General features: G+C 36.6%; 1 protein-coding gene across 1 annotated transcript; it reads left to right on the plus strand.

The window, feature by feature from the left end:
• Positions 1-363: 363 nt before the first annotated feature.
• LOC134648069 (serine/threonine-protein phosphatase 1 regulatory subunit 10-like) lies at positions 364-20,220 on the plus strand. Its single transcript, XM_063502513.1, has 5 exons — positions 364-836; positions 5,356-5,453; positions 5,771-6,045; positions 6,301-7,431; positions 18,526-20,220. Exons 1-5 carry the CDS (start codon positions 834-836, stop codon positions 20,007-20,009), a joined length of 2,991 nt encoding a protein of 996 aa, XP_063358583.1. The 5' UTR covers positions 364-833; the 3' UTR covers positions 20,010-20,220.
• Positions 20,221-23,785: the final 3,565 nt, after the last annotated feature.

Below are 23,785 nucleotides of genomic sequence, written 5' to 3' on the forward strand. Positions count from 1 at the left end.
CTATGGGACGATATCCCTTCGCGCCTACATTTTTCAAATTTGCCGCCTTTTTCTAGTGTCAAGATCTGGTTGACCAAGTATAATTTCTAAATAAATTTTACTAATAAATAACATTTTTTAGTTATAAACTATGTAAGAAAATAATGTAATCGGTAAAAAACATGTCCATATCTAAGTATTTATCAAAAATCGTGGGTACGGTGACTGGAAAATACTTTAGTTGATTACAATCGAAGCCAAATTGTAACATGTAACCTTAACAATCAGATTGGCCAACTTAAAAGATGTATAACCATTCACTCATTCATCCGATATAATGGGTCGGGTTGGAGGGGGAAAAGGAAACGACTCTTGAATCGTTCGATCGATTCGTTCTCGTTCGCCAGCCGTGCACCCGAACGGACTGAACGGCGTCACTGGCTAGCTCGACCCAGATAATATTTTTACTCACTGATCTAGTATATTTTGCGTGTATCTGATATATTTTGATCTATTCTTAATATAATACTGTTATTTGATGCAGTAATTTAGTTTATAAGGAAAAATCGTACCTAGATATGTAACTACGTAGTAGGATTAGGTAATAGTAATACTACCTAAATTAATCGGTGGAGCCTATAAAAGGAACATTAACTCAATAGTGATATAAATTAAGTAATAAGGAACTGTATGGACTCTCAAATTGTGGTTTATTCTTGTGCATAAGATAGAAAACCAGTCGTTTCACTGACTTACGAAATAATGAGCCGCCATGTTGGCTCGACACAACAGGGCGTGGCGCATTCGTGAAGCTGTATAAAAATAAACTGAAGTAAAATTTGATCAGATTTATCATGGTAAGTTACATTTTGTATTACATTATTAGGGAAAATAATATAACCCACATAAACTACCTTATAGCTGTAGGCGAAACATGAGAACTACGCCATATTGATTGCATGCATTGACGACCTCGTTTTATTTGGACTTTGGACTCTTCGTAATATACGTTAAAGTTGTAACATTTTGGGATTGTAGAAAGTTTATTTCACACATTAAAAAAATTACCATGGTATATTAATAACCCACCATGGCGTCCACAGGCATTAAACTACTTAAGTAAAATGACTCATCGCTACTGACATGAAATGACTGACATGATTCTTTGTCCAATTTAATACAACGTGGCTTTCATAAAGCAATGTTATTCAATGGTTATTCACAAAATACTGCGCTTCAATTGAAATCATGTTGCAATCTAGAGTATTACATTAAGGCCCACTTGCACCATTCCTCTAACCCGGGGTTAAGTGGTTAAACCGTTAACCTAGTGTCAAATTATATTGGTAACCATGGTTACTCCAGGTTTAACCGGGTAACCCCGGGTTAGTGGAATGATGCAAGTGGGCCTAAGATTATTATTTGATTACTTTGTGCAGTGTATTTTTTTACTTGTCCTCGGTCTGTCGTAAAAGAATTTCACGTCTAGTAGGAGTAGGTATCAGTTATTATTTAATATACAACTAGTGTCCGCACCTTCTCCCGCTTAGGATTAGGTCTGTATCATCTCCAGGAGCTGAATTCGTATAAATATTTTTAAGACAAACAAATTTCATCAAAATCGTTTTAGTAATTTAGCTGTGAAAAGTGGTACATAGTTGCGTTGGCTTCTGTAATGAATGACCAAAAACAACAAACCGTCATTGCTAAAACTTCCATGGTACGTCTCTTTCCTTTCGCGATCAAGTGTCGTACGTACCTACCTAATACCTATCAATTCCTATTTGCGCAAAAACTACAGCCATGTGTGTTGCAGGAATACTTTTTGTGAATAAATCGGACGCAATCGGATGTAGTTGTGCGAATCGGACCCCACAAAAATCATTTTGAAAATGTATCCATCCATAGCGCATTGAACAATGTGGATTGTCCCGTTTGGAGAACAACGTCCTCGGCCTTTTCTCTCATAAATGTGTATAACAATAGTTGCCATAAATACCTACCTAACTTAAGGCTTCGTCACACAGGCGCGTTTCTCAGCGGGGCGCGCCGCTTTTACATACAAAACGCTCACGCCCCGCCCGGAAAACGTGCCTGTGTGCCGAAGCCTTTAAGCTGTTGACTTGTCATTACATTAGAAAGTTATGCTATAGCATATGTTGGGGCTTTTTGCATTTACCTAAGGTTCAAATTCCGATTGAAGTCCATTTTAGCTAGATTGATTTATTTAACACGGGTTTTACGGTACATATTTTGTTACCGTTACACACTTCTCTAATGTTTTTATTTTAACATAAATATTGCAAATTGATTTTGGTTTGACATTTGTATCAATTTTAACTTACCTCTTAAAAAAATAGCAAATACCTATTCCGGCAAATACGGCCAAATGTGTTCGTGAATGCTAATACCGGCGATGGATCGTCATTGTTCTGTTTTTTTACTGATTTATGGTGCGTTGGTAATTGTATTAATGTTGTTGTGAGCAAAAGTATGTTTTGGTAACAGTACAAATCTGGCATACTTGACGTTGCACTTGGCCTTGGCGTGCAGACAACGTATACGGGATGTATATTTTTTGTTAATCCTTTGAACGCCACGCTTATCGTGTGCGGCGCGGCCGGCGCGTCATCGTGAACCTTGTTGGTACCTATGCACGAAGTTTGATATTGGGCTGTAGCCTGTAGCCGCGCGGGTCAGTTAACGTCTTTGGCGGTCATAGGGTTAAACTATTATTAGATAAATTTGCAACATTGTATCGTATTGTGTTTAAACAAGCAATTAAAGGAGGGATTTTATTTCCGCGAACCACTAGTTCTTAACTCCACGATCAAGGTCTGTTTGTTTTAACGATCGCAATGCCACCCGAGCTTAGTTTTGCACTTATAAGTCCTATGCACTCCGAGTGAGAGACGGCACACCGCTTACGTGACTTGTGCGTGTGCGGCTCAAACCCACCCACAGCACCGGCTGTCACACACACAGCACACCGGTGCTCTGGCCTTGAAGATAATGGCCAAAGCGGTGTGCCGGCTCTTTTAATTTAAGGATCTGTTTAATACATCGCGCACGTGCACGTCTACGAACACATATCCCGACAGGATGTGTGTTCGTATACGTTAGTAGTTGTCAGTGATGTTAGTAGGTCAAACTTTGCAAGCATGGTGGCCTCTCCAAATGTCACCGATAGTCACCAATACATTGCAGCATTTATTCGATCGATTGAATTCGTTGCTCTTACTCAAACGGAAACGTTTCAGGTGTGTGAATCACACCTTACTTAATTCAGCGGGCGCAGCATGGTTCCATTTTTCGTCTGTCGCTATGCCCGTCACTTTTGCACTTTAGAACGTGGCAGACATGGTGACATGCGATAAAAATGCGACCGTGCTGCCGCCGCTGTAACTGATGACAGAAAATCAACATATAGCTGCGTCCCTTTCATCAGCTACTGAATTAAGTGAGGTGTGTGAAGCATTTCTTTTTAGGTAGGAATTATCGAGGCATGCCATTTGTTGTAATGTCTCTTGGACGATTGGACTGAAAACAAGAGACAACTGAGAAAAATAAAAGTGAACCTTATGTTAATGTCTTTGTGATTAGGTTGACGAGGTGTCAATTAATAGGGGATTATAGTAATGGAGATTTTTTTTTATTAAACCTTTAATAAGTAAATCTATTCATTGTCATTTACTAATGATCGAGACAATTCTAACAAACTCAAATTCAACCGGGTTGCGTTGTTTTTACTATAGCTTATATTTTTTAGAATGCTAAAAAATCTAAAATATGATATTATGATATGATATTCTTTCTAATGAGAAAGAAGGTGAGCTATCTGAACGTGTCTTTTTTATTAAAAAACATTAAATAATAAGTTGCAGCTAATATGTAACAATTATATAGCAACTTTTAATTATAACTAGAAAATATATGGCATATACTATGATATTTATGATCATTTACATTATTTTGGTTTCATAAGTAATAGTTACTATTATTTAAATCGTTTTTCAATAAAAAAACCTTCAAAATTGTTTACCTTTTTTCTAGTGCTAAAAAAACGAAGTAGAGTCCCTATAGACAGACACCTTTGGTCTTCAGATCTGCTTAGTGTCATCATATTGCGTTATCATTAGTCTACCATCTTCATAAGTATATCAAATTAGAGCCCATTCGAATCTCGGGAAATGATTCTAATTAAGTTTCCAAGAAGAATTTAGTTAAACATTTCTAAAGGGCAAAGTTTTCGTAGCTTCTAAAAAGTAGAGGGTCCTCAAAAATAACAAATAAGGATTCTTTTGGTATGCAACATCAACAAACACCAAGTGAATAAGGCGAATTTTGATTTGCATATTTTGAATATAATAAAAGCATCAAAGAATTTTTAAATAGTGCAAGGATGATAGTGTTTTTTAAATGACTCTTCTACCTGCCTTTTTAATTAGATTTTTTGCTGAAATACCTATATCGTATCAGCTTCATTATAAAATAAAGGTTAAAAAATACAATAATGGTTTTAAGGATGTCACTACACATTTGGACAGGTACAGTCACCTGCAAATATATCTTCAACAAAGTTCACAAATATTTATGATAAGTATGCTCTTATGGCTCTACAAATAAGATCGTGTCAGATATTTTTACACGCTTTATTGTGTAAGATATTAATTATGTATTGCATATGACTATACGGAGTCCCGAATTCAGCCTTTAAATTATTGTCTTAAAAACGTTCAAGAATATTCCAACTTTTTTCAGAGTTTTGATAGTTTTAGAAGCACAACATTCACTTATAAATTTGCCCTAACAAATTAAAATCGGGTCAAGTTCATGTATATTTTTCATGAATACAAATTTTAATAGAAAATAAAAGCAAATTGAAAAACTAAGGAACAAATCAAAATATTTTAATTTTTCTTTTGCATAGTATGACATGACATTTCAATAATTGATAATGAAAGTTAAACACTAATAAATTTAGTTTGTTTTACTTTCCATTAATAACTTAATTTTAAATCTTGTAAAATGCGATCTAAAAAAATATCATGACCTTCACATAAGTAACATGAATTTAAAGCTCCAAACGACTTATATTTTTCTGACCTGTTTTAACTAATTGACATTGTCAAAGTAAAATTATAATAGTGATAATCCCATATAAAAATAGTTACAATACGTTAGGCATTCTTTGATACTAAAATAGCCAGTTGAACCTTGGGTAAAGGCATGAAGTGAGAACTTAAACAGCATATGCCTTGGTCATATGGAATCTGACTGTAATCGAATACATACATACTAAAATACATACTTAACACTTCGTAGAACTTGTTGTTGTGACGCTATTTTGCAATATAACATTTGTTTTTTTTACAGCCACGCATAGACCCGGTCCAATTATTAAATTGCCTCAGTGTACTCCTCTCTCCTGATGGTGGTATTAAAAGCAGAGATGAAGTTCAGAGGCTTGCCAAGTAAGTTTTCATTCCATATATCAATTTTTTGGCGTTTTCTTAATCATTTATACAATACAAATATTATTGCACATCTCAATAAAAGAAAACGGCAACACAAGTAGAGGTAAATAACAGGCGGTGTTATCGCTAAAAAGCGACCTCTTCCGGACAACCTTTAGGTAGCGGAAATTAATAAATTTACACAATGTTAGTAGGTGTAGCAAATGAAATGAAAAAAATCTACTTATCACATAATACACGCTAAACAAACAATATACCTTGCAAATTAAAATACACACATATACTTATCTAATAAGTTTCTTTTTTTTTTTCAGCCTTATGACAAAATTTTCAAAAAAATTGGTATCTAAGTGCATATACATTCAAATATTGAAATGTACAGAAACTGATTTATTGGGTTTATTTATGGGATCAGGAGGCTGGCGACTTGTTCACATGTGGCTAACAGAAAGCATAGTCGCCAAAAATTGGCCCTTAGTTCGAGAATTATTGGAGCTTTTGCTATTATGTCCTGTCGACATAGAACATTTAAAAACCAATAATTGCCCTAAACTCGTCAAAGAATTGTCCAAGGAGGGCAATCAATTTGGTAAGTTAAATATTTTTTGTTTATAATATTATGTACAGTGTTTCCGTCATTTTTTTCTGTCATTTGTAGACGCGCTAAATGCATTAGCAATGCTATTACGATTCAGTAATTAATTTCTAGTAAATTTCAAGTTGGAACTGGGAAGCACCTAGTAATTTCTATAACTATTAAACCTGTATATTTACCTTTAAGTGTATTTTCCAGTTTCACGCGGCTTGATCGTATATTTTACTAATGTAATATGTTTTGTTGTAGCTATTCGAGCACTTGCGTCAAAACTGGTGGAGCAATGGCTTAAAACCGTAAAAGGTGAACCTGTTATTCCGGTACAATCTGCAGAGATCCCCCAAATAATATTAGACGCACAGAAAGAAATCAATACAGACTTAGCTATAAAAAGCGACGATCACGACTTTGATAAAACAGATCAAGATGAATTAGAAATAAAGCCTGAAAACGTCAAGCAAGAATTATCTACTGAGAAAATAGAAAGTAATGGACTTGACGACAATAAAGAAGTGTCAGATAAAGAAAAAGAAACTTTGCCGGTTTTGAAAATTACATTAAAAGATGGAAAGCAAATACTATCACAATTAGATGACGCAGATAATAAAGTTACAGAAAAACCCTCTGATAAGGAGAAATCTAAAGATAAACATAAAACCAGATCTAAAGAAAAAGAAAAATCGCATGATAGTAGTTCCAAATCCAGTTCCTCAAAACATTCGAGTAAATCTGTATCTTCTAGTGAAAAACATAGAAGTAGTAAATCGGATAGTCCTAGTCACCATAGCAGTAAGGATAGGTCTAAAGATAAAAGTAAACATTCTTCTCATAGTTCTAAGTCCAAAAGCGATAGCGGACGCAGATCCTCTAATGAAAAATCCAGCTCTTCCAGTAGCAAATCAAAAGAAGAACGTAGCAGCAAGTCATCGTCTGAGAAAAGCAAGAGTAAGGAGAAAACTAAAGATGATAAAAGTGAAAAGAAGAAGGAAAGCTCCGAAAAAACAAATGAAAAGTCTGATGTAAAACCAGGACCTCCATCTATTCATAAATTAGGCAAAATACCGAAATTGAGTGATGTCAAAAAAGAAAAACCTTCAATATCGATAGAAGTTAGAAAACCAGATGAACCTAAGCCTAAGACTGTAAAAACGTTTCATTCTAAATTTAGAAAGCATGGTCTTGAAGAAGAGGTTAAACCTCCGCCTAGTCGAGCTTCACTTTTGAATAAAAAGCCTCCTCCCCCTGCGTTACCACCCACAGTATCGATACCTAAAAGACCATCTCCAGTACATAATGAAACCCCACCAGAGAAAAAGCCAAAAACTGTCGAACCTGTTGAAAAGCCTGGCGCTATAAAATTGATACCACCTAAACCTAAACGTAAGTATCATTATACTATTAACTGTATTGGTACATTATTAATTTGTTTTATTTTTGCAGGTTTCGCTCCGTTCCAAAACCAAGTGCCTTCGAGTGTTATTAAATATTTAATTAGATATTTCGACAGTGGTAAGTCAATAATGTATAACATAAAGGGTTCCAAAGTGATATTTTTGTCTGTAAAGTATTTATTACAAATAAACGGTGAATTAATATTATTCTTTCGTTGAATATTGACCTGATTTGTTCAAAGACAAGCGTGAGGTGCATACGCTAGCCCGGCACGCGCCTTCATTGGTTCCGTGCAAGACTCGCTGCAGTGCTGTTGAGAACAACTGGTCTCTACGGCTGGAATCTACGGCTGTCAGACAACCAAGGTCCATATGAAAAGGAATAAAGCTACTACTTACGATCGTTTTTGACATAGTGTACATTACATAATATGCGACTGGCATTGAAAAATATCGTTGAGTAACAAAAATATTGGCTGTATGGAAAAAATAATACTCTGAATTATTTTAAGTAACTGTCTTGTGTTAAAAGGCTTCATACTATTATATTTTTCTGAACATGACGTAATTACGCGGTCCATAATTCAAATTTTTTTTTACTAGTGCAAATGCTTCATTTAAGTACAAGAATTGTTGACCGTGTACAGACTTGATTTAGTATCAATACACATGTTAGAACACCGAGTCATACGTCATATACGCAATATTATATGCCAAAAATCGTGATAAAGGATGCTTAAAATGAAATTCCACTCGAGTTTCCGGAGTCTTGAATTTGTGACAGCAACAGAACCAAATAAATAGTGATTAAACTCGGAATGCCATGTCAAAATTATAACTATTCTATTTTGTTTGATTTGAAAATTCAAAATAGGTTTTCAACGATAGTATGAAAAATCCATTTATTTATTCGCCAGTCTGTTATTTAATGAGTAACGCATGGACTTATTTTATAGAAAGCCAATATATCAGGTTTTGAATTATTCTTCTTTGTCATGCTCAATACCGTGATTTTTCAAACTGGAGAACACATTGACATGAACTTAAGGCACTAATCAGCTGTGAGCTTATTAAACCCCGAATTTTATTGTAGGTATCACACAAATTTGTCCTTTTTGCTGATTTTATTTTGTTCTAATTACAATTTACTATTCTGATATCAAGGTAGAATTCGAGTCAGTCCATCATGCCAGTAGCTGTATTTATGAATAAGGTAAGGAGATGGCAACGCGACTGAAGAATCCTCTTTTTCCTAAGAAGTCTCCGGATCAACATTTACAATCTATGCGCGCCTGAGGTAGCTTGACCTGAATTAAAATTCTGCTGTACAAGGTCCTCGGTCTTAGATTGTGATGGTTTTGTTCATTCAAGGCCTTTATATAAAACAGTCGCTTGATTTAGGTTGCTTTATATCTTTGATCCTCCGAGGTGACATATTTATCTCTGGCTTGTCAGATACATTCGGTACCTCTACCTATACTGAGACGATACGTGATTTTAATAGATCCAGCTGTATTGAAGTAGGATTGCAAGAGCTAAATAGGATAAAAGTCGAGCATGAATTATCAAATATACACTGTGGGGGCGGGTATTTTTTTTAAATTGGTTTTTTTAATTATGAGTTCGGGAATTCATGCGTTGTTATATCTCTCTCGTTCCTGGGACCCACGGTGTATACCTATACACAAAAGGTACATCCGCCGCATTGTCGTTACAAGGTAAATTAATTCTATAAAAAATCCGCTTTCATATTTGGTACTTGTAGCAGAATAAATGAATAGAAAGAGAACATAATTGGAAAATTCAATGAACAGTATTAAAAAGTGAATAGTAGGGAGTCATTGTTTGTTAGGCTTTAACGTCGTAGGTAAACGGCGTGTATTTCTGATAAAATTGCAAACTTTTTGAGAAAGTTGGTGTTAGTGCTATGAACAGGTTTTCTAAAAGAAAATAAATTGACTTCTACCAGATATGTAATTCTTATTTGAAGCTATTTCCGAGCAGCAGTGTATTGCGTACATATAGGCGGTCAAACAGGTTTGTCAGTACAAAAAGGCGCGAAATTCAAATTTTCTATAGCACAATAACCCTTCGCGCATACATTTTTTTTACGCCTAAATTTTCCGCTCTTTTCTACTGACGGTATAGGGACCGTGCACGTTGGAGGGTCTGCCATCTTGTGACCTAAATCTGAAACTTAAACTTGACATTTACACTGCGCCAATAATCAAGGGGTTTGTTCCTGGTTCGTCGTATTCCTGTTTCGTCAGATTCCTGATTCGTCGTACTCTTGTTTCGTGGGAATTATATACATATAATTAAATATGTCGTGCAATAAACCAGTATTTACTACCTAAATATGAAGATTGAATGTAATCACCAGTGATCGTACTTTTTCTAGCATTTTTAACACATTTCGACGAATCAGGAATACGACGAAACAGGAATACGACGAACCAGGAACAAACCAATCAAGGGGCTCCTGTGCTGCCCCTACAGTTCATGCACGTTCCCTATATGAAGTGTATAATTACTTGCCACATGTTTGATGTCACGCCAGTAAGTGCGCCGTTAAAGATAGTAGAGATTTGAGTGGTGATATTTCAGCACGCAATTATTAGAAAAAACACCTGAAACAAATTTCACTGGTAGTTACTATCAGGCTCTAATCTAATGAATTAACTTACAGAATGTTTTGATAAAAATCACCGTCTATAAATATCGATACGGACTAAGTGCCAAAAATACGATTGTCCATATGTTACGGTAGTGTAAACTTGATTGTATTCATCATTACTTTGTATTTATTCAAAACGCACTTGCTGACGCGACGTCTCAACACAAGTGAGGACTACGCAATACATTGCTGCCCGAAAAAATATCGGAAATTAACTCTTTTAAAGTTAAATTTAAAAAAAACTTAGAATCGTTTAACAGCAGTTACTTACGTCTCGTTTAATTTTGCAATTGTATTAAAAATACACGCAGTATAATTGTCCCATATATAAAACTTGTCCCACTGACAATTATGCATTATAATTATTATACTTGAACTGTATAAAAAATAAACAAAAATTAAGTAAAAAGTGGGTACAGTCGGCATCTATAAGTAAATTGGGATGGGACATTGGCTGTATTTAACCTCCATTAAACATAATTATCCAAAAATCATGGACATATACTAATATCACTGGTGCAACCTTACTTGAAACATTTCAAAGGGTACTGAGTACTTAGGTTAACAATGCTGCTAGAATTCACTAAATTCAATGAGTCTCTCGAGTAAATATTTTTGATGCGTACACTCTCGTATTTTTTTTTATAATTGATCGGGCGATTGGCTCTAGTCACACCTGATGGAAAGTGAAGACAGCCTAAGATGGAGCTCGCCGGTTCAGTAATAGCCTATTCACTCTAGCTTTAAAGAGACCGAGGTCATATTTCTCAGGGAGTACAGATGACGGGAGCGCATTCCATTCTCTAGCCGTCCTTACCAATTACCAAAAAAGACATTGTATTTTAGACAGACGTAGAGCCCAATTGATTATAATTGAGTAAACTAATAATTTTAATAAACCTCCATCGTCAGATAAGCTTGATAGATACAAAAGCTAGAGCGGCATAAAGCGATTAGCTGGGATATACATGGTCAGTCATTGTCTATGACAAAATTGACAAACAATTGATAGTAGGCTTTTTCCCACTCGCAATTCTGCGCCAATCGTAATATAATTTTGATGCGCTTGATGATGATACAAAAAAAAATGTACGGGTAGTGACATCTCAATTTGTATCTACCGAAACATTACAAACTGCTGTGGACCCTACTTAAAGCATAAATGGTTGGGCAGTAAGTTAATTTGCAGCAGGTAAGGTAAACTATCCTATTGGCTGCACCCCAATTAACATTGGTTGGTAACTTCGACCTGTATCAAGGCAGCAGCGGTGACTTTCCTACAAGAATGGTACTTTACGGTGCCTATCACTGGGCAGTTTACCCTACTGCGTTTACGGCTCGACTGCCTAGCTTAATTGGTCCAAATTAGAGCAACTCTGTTCTCTATTGATCAGGACATGAAAAACAGTAGGTTAACAACGGCGGTTACTGTACCTACTACTGTAACTGATCAGAGGGCCTATAAGAACCGTAAAACGTGCCTACTTTGCTCCTTGGTGAGTAACTATGCTCCAATTTAAAAAAAATGACTTCGTAGTTATCGTTTATTATATCCAACCATATTTCTATATTATTATTTATATACTCAGATAAACGAAATTGTATATAATGTTTGAATTGCTACTTAAGTCATAAAATTAATGTCTTTTCTTGGCGGGGTCTATTAATTTGGCGCACAATGGGGTGACTGCACCTCTAAGTGAACTAATAGGTAGGAGCAAAAATACCCCCAACAATGAGTATGTTGTGCCCCGTTTTCAGAGCTTCGTTTTATACACCGTGTTTTTTTTTATTTCCGTTAATTTCAAGGGTGCATTCCTGAGCTTAAATTAAGTAATTTTCTCAAAGACACCGATATTCTAATTAACTCCATTTCGGAGATAATCAACAATTTATTTTTTCCTTAAGGCCTCTACAAACGTGTACACTTGCCTTAGGGCCGGTTTACATATTGATTAGTGTTCAGAATGAATTCATACATTTGCTACTAAACTTAAGTACAATCTCGGTCGATCGATGTTCGAAATGACGTTGATATGTCACACATTTCAATTGTTTGGTTGAGTTAAATGTAAAGCCCGTGTTACAACAACGCTATATGCTACATTTAATTAGTTTTTAAACTAATTTTTTTTTTGAAAATTAACTATGCCGTTTAGTTCTCTTAAACGTACTTAACCATACCCCGAAGTTAACGGAATTCAATATAAACACGGTGTATAAAACAACATTTCATAAAGTTGATTTACCGATGAAATATGAAATATGTCACATGAGATGTTCTTCTTCATATTCAACTTGTCTGAATATTTAAATGAGGAACAGTTTAAAAAATATTCAAGATTTTCTTAAAGTTGAGCCAATTTTGGAGCAAAGTAAGCACGTTTTACGGATGTTAAATTTTACTCATTTTAGTGAGAGCTCATAATTAAATTTTGACTAAGTAACAATACATTTAGATACCTATATAATTAACTTCAAAAACTCCAACGTAACAATGTACCTACCTATTACATGCGTATCTTTTCTAATTAAATGAAATCTTAACGCGATTATCACGCTGATGCGAATCCACACGCCACTCCGTTGTGTGAGCGAGACAGTGCTGCGTAGGCATATTATGTCCCGCACGCACACCGGAGCGACGTGCGGATCTGTAACTCGTGAGGTGGCCAAAAGCTGTAATTTACGAATTGAGATTAAACACTTGTGTGACATCGACGTAACAGAATGTAGATCGGAAAACGATAAGTACAGTCAGTTGTAAAAGAATAAACGTTTGCAGCCAAAACTATTTTTGATCAAACTACTATTCCAATTACCAATGATAGTTAAGGATGGTGACAATAGTTATTTGTTTTACAAGAGGGCAAAGTTGTTCAACCTCTCGTGCGTAGCGAGTGGTTCGAAAAATGTAATCTTGAGCGTTGCGAGGTAGTTATAGTGTCCAAATTTCTAATTGGCCTCCTGACAAGCTGGTGCAACTTGCACTATTGATATCTAGGAACAAAGTCGCATTATTTCGTAAATTTTTAAACAAAACAAAATCAACTTTATTATTATTTATTTATTAGGTATTTACACTCTACAGTTACTACACGGTTCAAATTTCATGTGCAAAGGGCCTGGCCGGAATGCCATAGTAAAATCGCCCTGGCTGAAAATGAAATACCTACATATTCTTATGCATGTTTATTTGTATTACATATTATTAGATATACATTTACTGAATATTATGTAAGTATCGACTACTACTACCTATTTGCGAAAAAAATACTCTAGTAATGAATGAATATAATTACAAAAATCTTTCTAAGTACAGATTTTATAACGAGTTTATATATAGGCTAAGTAGGTATTTGCTCGCAAGTGTTATGTAGATAAATTAACCGCATAAATAAAGTAATATACTGATATATCCATAAAAAGCGGTGCTTTCTCCCTATGTCAGTAGTCGCACGCAAAATTCCGGGTCCTAGTATAAATAACAAGTGATAGCGAAAGGTGTATGACATCAGAGGGCCTACCGCGAACTACGTTCGACGTGTTGCCTCTCTGTCACACTTACGTACAAATTCGCGGTTCGCGGTAGACCCTCTGATTGGACAGAGATTTTTTATTTGGTAATATGGTTAAAGAAATATCTTGTAAACTAAGGATTTTTCTCATTTACCTAAAGTGGGGATGATATATTTTTTCCAAGTGAATATTTTTGGAAATCGCTCCGATCCTAATCCCCCTCTAACTTTTAAACCACCAGTCCAAAAATATGAAAAAGGTGAAAGTAGAGCTCAGTCAATTATACTCTCAACGAAAGTTATAGCGAACAGGATCAGTTAAGCCGTTTTTGAGTTATCGCAAAAAGTCTAGCCCCGTACTGAGCATGGCCCGACATGCGGTATTCTATTTTTTTGTTGCATACCTACACCCTTCAGTGTGCAATTCCAAAGGCTTGATCGATTTTAACAAAAGATTTTTTTTACCCTTTCGGTTCAGTTTTTTTTTGGTTTGTAATCTATTATTTAAGTACTTTATTGTATCATCAGTGTAGGTACCTACCTTTCCGATTATATATAGATCGCTCACATTTGTCATGCCTTTTTACAATCATTGTATATTTATGATTAGGATTTAGTCGATGTCACTCCTAATTCTTATTTAGCATTTTTTTTATATTCCCGGTGTCGGTTGTGGCACGTACCTATAATTTTGGGAATTAACCGTAAGAGAGCCTAAACCGCCGTCCAAATTAAAAATACCCGGGCAGAAAGTTTTAGTTTGTTACCTACTTGTGTTTTTTTCCATCTTTTTGCCAAATTTTATGCCTCATATTTTTAGTATAAAAGCAAATTCATTTTTTTTTATTTAATTAGTTATTCAGTGCTATATAAAATCATATGTTCTTATTTTTGCATAACATGCATACCTACTTTAATACGGGAGGTATTGCACAATATTATTATTTAATAATTGTTTACCTGTATACGTAATAATACATAAAGGTACTTACTCTGGCACACCCACTTTGTCAGTAGAAAAAGGCGGCAAATTTGAAAATGTAGGCACAAAGAGTTGACTTCCCATATAAATATTCCCATAAATTTCGCGCCCTTTTCTACTGACAAACTGAACTTATATGTCCATGCACCGGGCCAAATAAACTTCTAGGCAAATTTCATCAAAATTGGTGCAGTAAATGAAAAAGTACCAGATATATAATATATTTATATATGTATAGCGTGGATATAAATATTTAAATAAGTATATCGAAAGCATCCTATTTATTCACAAGACCACTACCTACCGATTATCACGCAACGTTGTGTTCACTTAAGAAATAATGGTTTGCAATGATGACTCATTGCAGACCGAGCTTATAATATATGATCCCTGCCTATTCGGTATCTTAGGTAGATACCGAATAGGCATAGGCTCACTAAATATTTTTGCGACTGGGAATTCATCGGACTAGACTAATATAAGTTGACCCCGTTGATTCTAACATCGGAGCCTTGAGTCCACCTGTGTTCGTGGTTAGCCATCCGAATATCAGTTAGAAATAAGCTACGCTTAAAGTTTGCCGAGTCCCTATTTTGAACCTGATATTAGCTACAGTCGTGAGCTCATGTAGTTTTTCGTAATACTTAACTACTTATTATGCGTTATCAAAGGTAAAAGTTTTCCTTGTCCGCCTATGGGTCGACCGCTGTGTCCGCTGTTCACTTTGCAAATTGGTTAAACTGCATGTCATATTAAAAATATTAAATCGAATACAAAAAGAAAGGACATAAACCACAAGTTTGGTTTATTTGCTAGTTTCGTGTTCAAAACGAGCTTTGTTTCTAGGCTTTAATATTCTTAGCATTATAGCTAGAAACATGAGCCATATACGGCTATTCAACTTTGTTAGTGCACATATACAGTGTGTAAGTCAAATACGGGCAATAAATTAAACCAGATATAGAATTTACCCGTCTTATCATTAATTAAGATGTTTTTTTAAGTTACACTTAATTATGACCCCGTGATTAATTTTTCCACATGTACCGAGCAGCAATGTACTGTAAACATTAAGAAACAAGATGATAATGACATTACGAGATACGAGCTTTTCATAGTAACTGCCAACAAGCGTTGACAGTTACTTTAAAAAGCTCATATCCCGTAACGTGTGTGGTGTATTACATTGCGGGCCGAATTATTTTGTATGGTTATAATTTTCAATGCATTTCTAAGTAAAATCTATCTCAATATACTTTTTAGGTCCTATGCTAACCACCGTTTAAATATTCGCCCGTATTGGATTTACACACTGTATTACTACACCATATAAAAGAAAGTCCCCCGGCGCCGCCGCGTCTGTTTAAGTGTATGCATGTTCGCGATAAACTCGAAAAATACTCAACGGGTGTTCATAAGGTTTTCACCTATCAATAAAGTGATTCTTGAGGAAGGTTTAGGTGTATAATTTTAATTTGTTACGGTTTTGTATAACCCGTGCGAAGCTGGAGCGGGTCGCTAGTCTAGATACATATAAAATGTTAAAGGAAGATCGTTTACTTGTAACAGTTGTAACAAGATACACGCAAGAGCAATCAAAACTGGTCACTAGAAATTTCCATACACGAAGCGACCTGTTAACATTGTTCTTAACAGTAGTTTTGTATGCGTAGAACACCTACATAGGAAGAGTTCTACAGCACTACTAATAAATATTGCTCGACCACCGAGCGATGTAAGCAGAAAGGAGACAGCCAAAGTGGCCAAACATTGCAACATTTCTTTGTTACATATTAAGTGTACATAAGGATATGTTGCGATTTATTTGACTTCTTTACCTATACATATCTAACAATCATCTAATTGACCTCATAAATAAATCGACACTTAATATTCTGACATGCCGACCGTATTATACGTATAGTCAGCATAACTATTCATACAAACATGTAGCTATGCATAAGGTGCTAAGCTAATAGTTTTGCTGTACCTGCGTGCCTACGTCGCGCGTCGATGAATTTAGACTATTTTAGACATGATGGCCCTTGCCGCGACTCGCGGAATAAAGATAGACAAAACGTTACGCCTATCACTGCAAGATGCGCTAACTGTACTGGCTGACGTCACTGTTAACCCACTTTTTACTAAAACTAAAAAGTCTTACCCCTGATTTTTTTATGATTTTTCGAAATATTGTCAATTAGTCACTACAAAAATAAAAAAAAATATGTGGCGTTATAAAGGACGATAGTAACAAGTGGGATAATGAATATAATGATACATCCCAACCTCCGTAACGAAGTGTTTACGGATTAGTATAAATAAGGTTCAAATACTGTGGCAAATATCAATTCATGGACACACAACGATGTAGGTACGAGTAGCTACAAAAATAATATAATAAGTACCTACTCAATTAATAATTGTATGAAATGTTTTGTTGGAAATTCCCTTCGGTTAATGTTGACATTATTACGGCATTATTTTGACTTATACACCGGCAGACACTGACAATAAATTGTGTGAATGGATAATGCTTGAAATAATATGGATAAGAGTAAATAACAAAACTCGTTTCTGATATTAAAGCTTGAAAACTGAGACCATGGCCGTCGTGAGAAAACTAGGTCAAATTAATTTTCTGTACTTCCCTACTTATAATAAATACAATAATATACCTGCCTGCGACATACTTTCATCATGTAAGCAGGTATTAAACTCAGATAGGTTAGCAAATAATATATTACATTTTTAATGTGCTACTTGCGAAAAATCTTGTTTATGTAGATAGATATACAGGGTGGCCCATTTAGATCGGTCAGTATGGGAAAGTCTGAAACTATAAGGCATACGAAGATCTGTTCTTAGGAACCATGTCATCGATTTTAATAACAAGAAAAACTGCATTCATACATTTAAAAATAAACCTGTACTCAGCTCGGGAATCGAACCCGGACGTTTTGAAAAATCAAACTAAAACAATTTCTATTTAGATATCAATTGTGTAGGTCTTAAGCAGTAAAATTTACTATGAAACATCATGTCTAAAATGCATTGTTTTCATATTCTTAAATTTATTTTAGTAAGTGTTCGAAATGACCACTACCTTTTTATTATTTTGGGTACAGGTTTTTTTTTTAAATGTATGAATGCAATTTTTCTTGTTTTTAAAATCGATGACATGGTTCCTAAGAACAGATCTTCGTATGTCTTATAGTTTCAGACTTTCCCATACTGACCGATCTAAATGGGCCACCCTGTATTATTTAGACATTAAGGATTGCAATAATTCCAAATTAGTGCGGCAATGTAGGTTTATATTCAAATTTCGTCAAGTGGACGAAAACTAACGCATTGACCCTATACCTACTTACATTAATTTGCTGCTATACCTGCCTTTCCCTCAATAATAACGTTAAAATAGGTATATGTTTTGCAATGAGTAAATGGTATATTTTTATTTAATTATGGACAAATGTACAATCTAAAATTAAAAACTAAAAGTTAAAAATAAACTACTTATAGGTAGGTAATAAAATTATGGACCCATATGTTATACATTGTTGACTTAAGATAGGTTTAAGATATTATGCCAAAGGACATGAGGCTCTATTGCTTAGGTGTTTAATTGCCGCGTTTTTGATTTTTTTTTTTACATTAATAGTGTACCTACCTTCATTTCGGAACTGTCAGAGTTGACTTGTACAATGTACAGTCAGCAGCAGAAGTTGCTAAGCGGGCCAGGTGTTCAAAATGATCTTGACGCGACTTTATTGTTAAGAGAATAAGAGCGTGTCAAGGTAATTTTGAACACTTCACTCGCTTAGCGACTTTTGCTGCTGACTGTACCAAGTCTTTCGTAGTACGCAACATTTTATTAAATATCTTTATTTTTTGTTGTTACAGCTATGCTGTTATTGGAGAGCGACATGTTTATGGATGCCCTTAATGCATCAGCTACTAACAAAAAGGAGCCAAAGAAGAGAAAACGACGCACCAGCGGTTCTAAAGATGGAAATGCGTCAACTGATGGCTCCCCACCGCATACTCCAAATTCCATTACCAGTCCAACAAGCGAAAACAAATCGGTGCCGCCTAGGTTCTATCAGGATACTTTGGATACGGAAGAGGATAAAGATAAACCAAGTGATAACGTTACCGATAGCAATGACAACAAAGACTCGTCGGATAAAGAAGCCGAGGAATCCATGGACACCGTGGAGCCGCACACTTTGACGGTGAATGGTTTAAAGGGTGTTTTATGTTATCACAAGAAGAAAGGTCCCAAGAAGAGCATAAAGTGGAAACCAGAACCTGAACTAGAAGAGATACAATACTTTGAGCTGGATGAAACGGAAAGGGTTAATGTTACTAAGACCTTTACAGATATGAAATATCTGGAAAGGATACATGAAAGAGACGCTTTCCAAAAGGGAAGGAATCTTAGTAGCGAAGATGTTATGGAGGAGAAAACAAGCTGGAAACCACTAATCCCTATTGATACGAAAGGACAAGTGCATGTTGACCACGGGAAAAATAGTAAAGAAAAAGACATTCAAGCTATTCGGCAGAAAGGTACATTACAACCCCTTTACTTCCATAAATCGATGATACCTGATTCTTCATTAGAACCTGACACCGAAACGCATACATACTCGGAACCAACTACTATTCCTTTAGAAGATGTTACTGGTAATCAAGATACTACCAGCGACTTCAGAAACATGCCGTGGCCAGAACCTAAAGGCAATGCTCCACCAGTATCGAGTACCAATATTAATATGCCAGCAATGTTCCCGAGTAATATGACACAGTTCCCGAACGGCTTTCCACCTACACCCTTCCCAGGAGCGCCTGGATTTCAAGGACCGCCTGGAATGGTGCCTGGCGATTGGCAAAACGGTGTGCCTCCTCAAATGATGCCAAATGGTATGCCCCCTGGAATACTACCGGCAGCGCTGGCGCCAGGAGCTATGCCTCCAGCAAATATGCCGCCAGGTATAATGATGACTCCTGAAAGCATGATGATGACTCCAGAAATGTTCGTAGGCGGCCCGAATGGCATGTTCCCTCCTGGAATGGTCCCAGATGGGTTCAGTATGCAGCCGAATATGTTTCCTCCCGATTTCAACATGACTGGTCCACAGGGACCTCCTGGCGCTGAGGGATTTTCTGGACCAGGAAATTTCCGTGGTTCTATGAGAGGCCGTGGATCCAGCGGTCACTGGCGTGGCAAAAACTCAGGCAACTGGGACGGCCCTCAAAGAGGCAGGGGTGGGCATTCTCGTGGAAACAAAAGGCCAGTTTGTATATATTTTCAAAGAAAAGGATCATGTAGACAAGGCGACAACTGCTCGTTTTTACATCCTGGTGTTAATTGTCCATATTAAACTTAAGTAATGCTACTGTTGTGTAATTATAATTAGCTTAAAAACCTATTTTGAACTCGATAAATTATTAAAAGAATATACTGTCGAGTAAAATGAAGATAAGTTAATTGATTTGTAAAGACTGGTAATTATATTTTAATTGTAAATTTGTACATAAAATAGGATAGTGTTTATATAAAACGGTGCAAATAAAAGTTGCAAAATGAATTTATATTTGTACGTGTTCTTTTTTCTTCCTAACCTGAACGAGAAGAGTACCATAAATCAGGGCAAATCTTAGTTTTACACATTAACCCAAAGCTTTAACTTTTTCGGCGCCATTGACTTCAAAAGTCAGTACATTTCGTGCCCCAGTCCATAGATTAGTATACTTATGTTATTAGTGTAAATAATAATATTATTTTCACCTCAGCAGCTCGAACAAGGATACTTTGCTACTTAAAAATAGTGAGCAAAATCGCATTTTACTCACTGAGTGAGACAAAATGAGCAAAATGCGATTTTGCTCACTGTTTTTAAGTAGCAAAGTACCCTTGTTCCAGCTGCTGAGTTGAAAACTTAATTGTTGGTATATCTCAAGAAAACATGAGTGAATAGAGGTAAGTGATGAAGAGGGAATACATTTTTCGGGTTCTCTAATATGTTCTCACTGCTGAGGTGAAAAGTTTTGTGAACTACACGAGATCAAAGTTATTTACATCTCGTGCGCTTTGGAGTCCCTTACTACGCTCAAGATTCTAAATAGTATAGAATCTTTCGCTTGCACGGGACTCAAAATAAGCACTCTAAGAAATATCAAACTTTGATCTCTTGTTGTACAAATAACTATTATTTACACGCCAGGACTTGATATATCAATACTATAGTATAAGGCCTGAGTGGACGCTCGAGTTGGGCGTGCAGCGGGGCGGGGCGTGCGGCGTGCATGTTAAACAAATGCAAACGTATAAGAGCGGCCTTAGTGCACGCTGCTCAAATCACTGGGAGCTCGACGCCACGCTGCACGCCCCGCCGAACGCTCCGCTTCGAGCGTCCACTCAGGCCTTACACTTATACGGGTTGTCTACGTGCAATTTTTGACATGCCGTTGATGACATTTTATTACTTAAACTTGGTCAACCAGATCTTGACAGTAGATATAGGCGGCAAATTTGAAAAATGTAGGCGCGAAGGGATATCGTCCCATAGAAAATTTGAATTTCGAGCCTTTTTTTACTGACAAGATTTAGTTGACCAGCTATACTTACTTTACTCTTTGCTTTACTTCATTTCATTACGATTCATTGACGTAGCGGCGAAAAGGTTAAAAATGTATGGCGTTATGGCGTTATCCATAAACGGCTGCTAACTAAAATAATTAAATCATAATCAGTTGATGATCGTTATTTGTCCTTATTCGTCGTTATGCCACAGAGAGGGAAAAACGACGATCATCAGCTGAATAACCTTTTGTTAAGATTTGGTATTCGCTTTGGTGTCGCATCGCGTATGTTTTGTCCCTCACGGACGCACGCGTATAGCACATCTATATGATCCTATGGCCTACCATAAGTTGGTCAAACCCAAAGAGTAAAGTAAGTATAATTTGTCATTAAATAAGAACACAAAAAACTATACTCATCCTTTTCTTTTGGGGTGCTAGTACTAGTATAAGAAAAAGATAGTATGATTCCCTCTGTCTATGTTTAAAATGACAGTCCTTTGACAAAGTATAGTTTTTTGTTTTTATTTATTGCCAATTTAGTTTGACCAACTATATACTTGGTCAACCAGATCTTGACAGTAGAAAAAGGCGGCAAATTTGAAAAATGTAGGCGCGAAGGGATATCGTCCCATAGAAAATTTGAATTTCGCCCCTTTTTTTACTGACAAGATTTGGTTGACCACATGAAACTAGTATTTTAACTGGATAGGGCATGAGTGGTGGGGATAACTGACAGAACGGGATATTCTTATGTATCTTTCACTAGGAGTAGCAGCGAAAGCGCTATTATTGTTTGTCCTTGTCACAGTCTCACATTTTTTTTATTCCCCACCGTACATTTAGTATGGATTATGGTGGGCAACAAATAAATTCGACCAATCATAGCGTCGCATTGCGTATGTTTTGTCCCTCACGGAGGCACGCGTAGACCACTTCTATTCTATAGGATCCTACCTCTATGGTTGACCAGCTATAATGTCCCTCACGGACGCACGCGTCATAGATGGTAGGATCCTATAGATGAGCTTATAGTCCAACAAGAAATTGTAGAAATTAAAAAGTGGCGACATTGTAGTGTCATCCCGTACAAATCAATCTAAGGATATGCTCGCACGGGCAACTTTTGTCGCGGCGACTATTTTGTCTCTCACGTCAAGTCTATGGGTTAGTATGGAAGTGCGCACACGTAGCGACGCGACTCCTGGGAGACTTTTTTATCCGCGGGTTCGGAGACAAGCCCGTGACGCAACTGTCTCCTTCCCTATTGGTTTAAATGCTAGTGCGCGCACGGGCGACAAATAAGTGCCTCTCGACCGCCGCGGCGAGAGCTTGTATGTGTACGTGTACTGATACGCGCCCGCATTCAATAAGAAGTAAAATGCTGGTCGTAGAAGATGATAATCGACAATAGTAGGCTAATTGAAGAAGTGGAATGGAGACCTCTATATATTTTGTAATAATTATTTATTAAGTAGAATTATTTATTTAACTTAAAGAACATAGTCATAATGGATGCACCCAATATTGTTTTTTTCGACGTTTTCATCGGTTTTTTTAATACGAGTGCAACGACCACAGCCGTCTCTTCAAAATCCATGTTGATGACTGCGTAGAAAAAAGTCGTGTTGCTGTCGCTCTCGTGCGCGCATCACGGCGAGGAGGCGATTAATTTGTCGTAAGAGACAAATAAGTCGCCTGGCGACTAAGTTGCCCGTGCGCGCATACCCTAATAAAACGGGACGACACTACAATGCTGTCACTTTTTAATTTCTTAACAATTTCTTCTCTGTGTTTCATATTTTAATGGAATGTCGCCGAGGTGCTGCACAGCGTCGTTTGCTCAATGTCAGGTGCTATGACCTCGGCAGAGTCAATAGCATCCTGGCATGTCCAGCCTCCGAAGAGGCTGGGCTTCTTTATAATATGGTCAAGGCCATCTTACAAATTAGAAATAGTGAAAGTTAGATTGTTGTAGTTTTTTTTTAGAGAGCCACTATGAGGGTGGCATTTGTAAAAACCCTCTATAAATAAATAAAGATTAAAAAAAAAAAAATTCTTCTCGGACTTTAGTTAATCTATAGAATCCTACCATCTATGCCCTGAACGTGCCTGAATTATAGCTGGTCAACCAAATCTTATCAGTAAAAAAAGGCGCGAAATTCAAATTTTCTATGGGACGATATCCCTTCGCGCCTACATTTTTCAAATTTGCCGCCTTTTTCTACTGTCAAGATCTGGTTGACCAAGTATAAATGAGCATTTCTCAAAAAATTTGTACATTTCGATCACATCTTATAGTCGATTTAGACTCTCGCGCGAGCCACGAGACGAGCCGCGAGCCGAGCCACGAGACGAGAGTGTAAGCGGTGGGCTCGCGGCTCGTCTCGTGGCTCGCAAGCTCGTCGAGCTAATATAATTTAAACACTAACGGCACGGCATAAGGTTTATAACCGAATGACAAGCCGAACGCGAGTGTAAACGGTGGACTCGCGTCTCGTGGCGCGGCTCGCGGCTCGTCTCGTGGCTCGCGCGGGAGTCTTAGATTTCTATAAAAATTGGTATGGAATTGGTA

The sequence above is a fragment of the Cydia amplana genome, chromosome 5 (assembly GCF_948474715.1).
Source record: "Cydia amplana chromosome 5, ilCydAmpl1.1, whole genome shotgun sequence".
NCBI classification, from domain to species: Eukaryota; Metazoa; Arthropoda; class Insecta; order Lepidoptera; family Tortricidae; genus Cydia; species Cydia amplana.

Excerpts from the sequence above, each read along its gene's own strand:
- LOC134648069 (XM_063502513.1), top strand. Across the intron at positions 5,454-5,770 it reads GAAGTTCAGAGGCTTGCCAA|CCTTATGACAAAATTTTCAA; the intron begins GTAAGTTTTCAT and ends TTTTTTTTTCAG. Across the intron at positions 6,046-6,300 it reads CAAGGAGGGCAATCAATTTG|CTATTCGAGCACTTGCGTCA; the intron begins GTAAGTTAAATA and ends GTTTTGTTGTAG.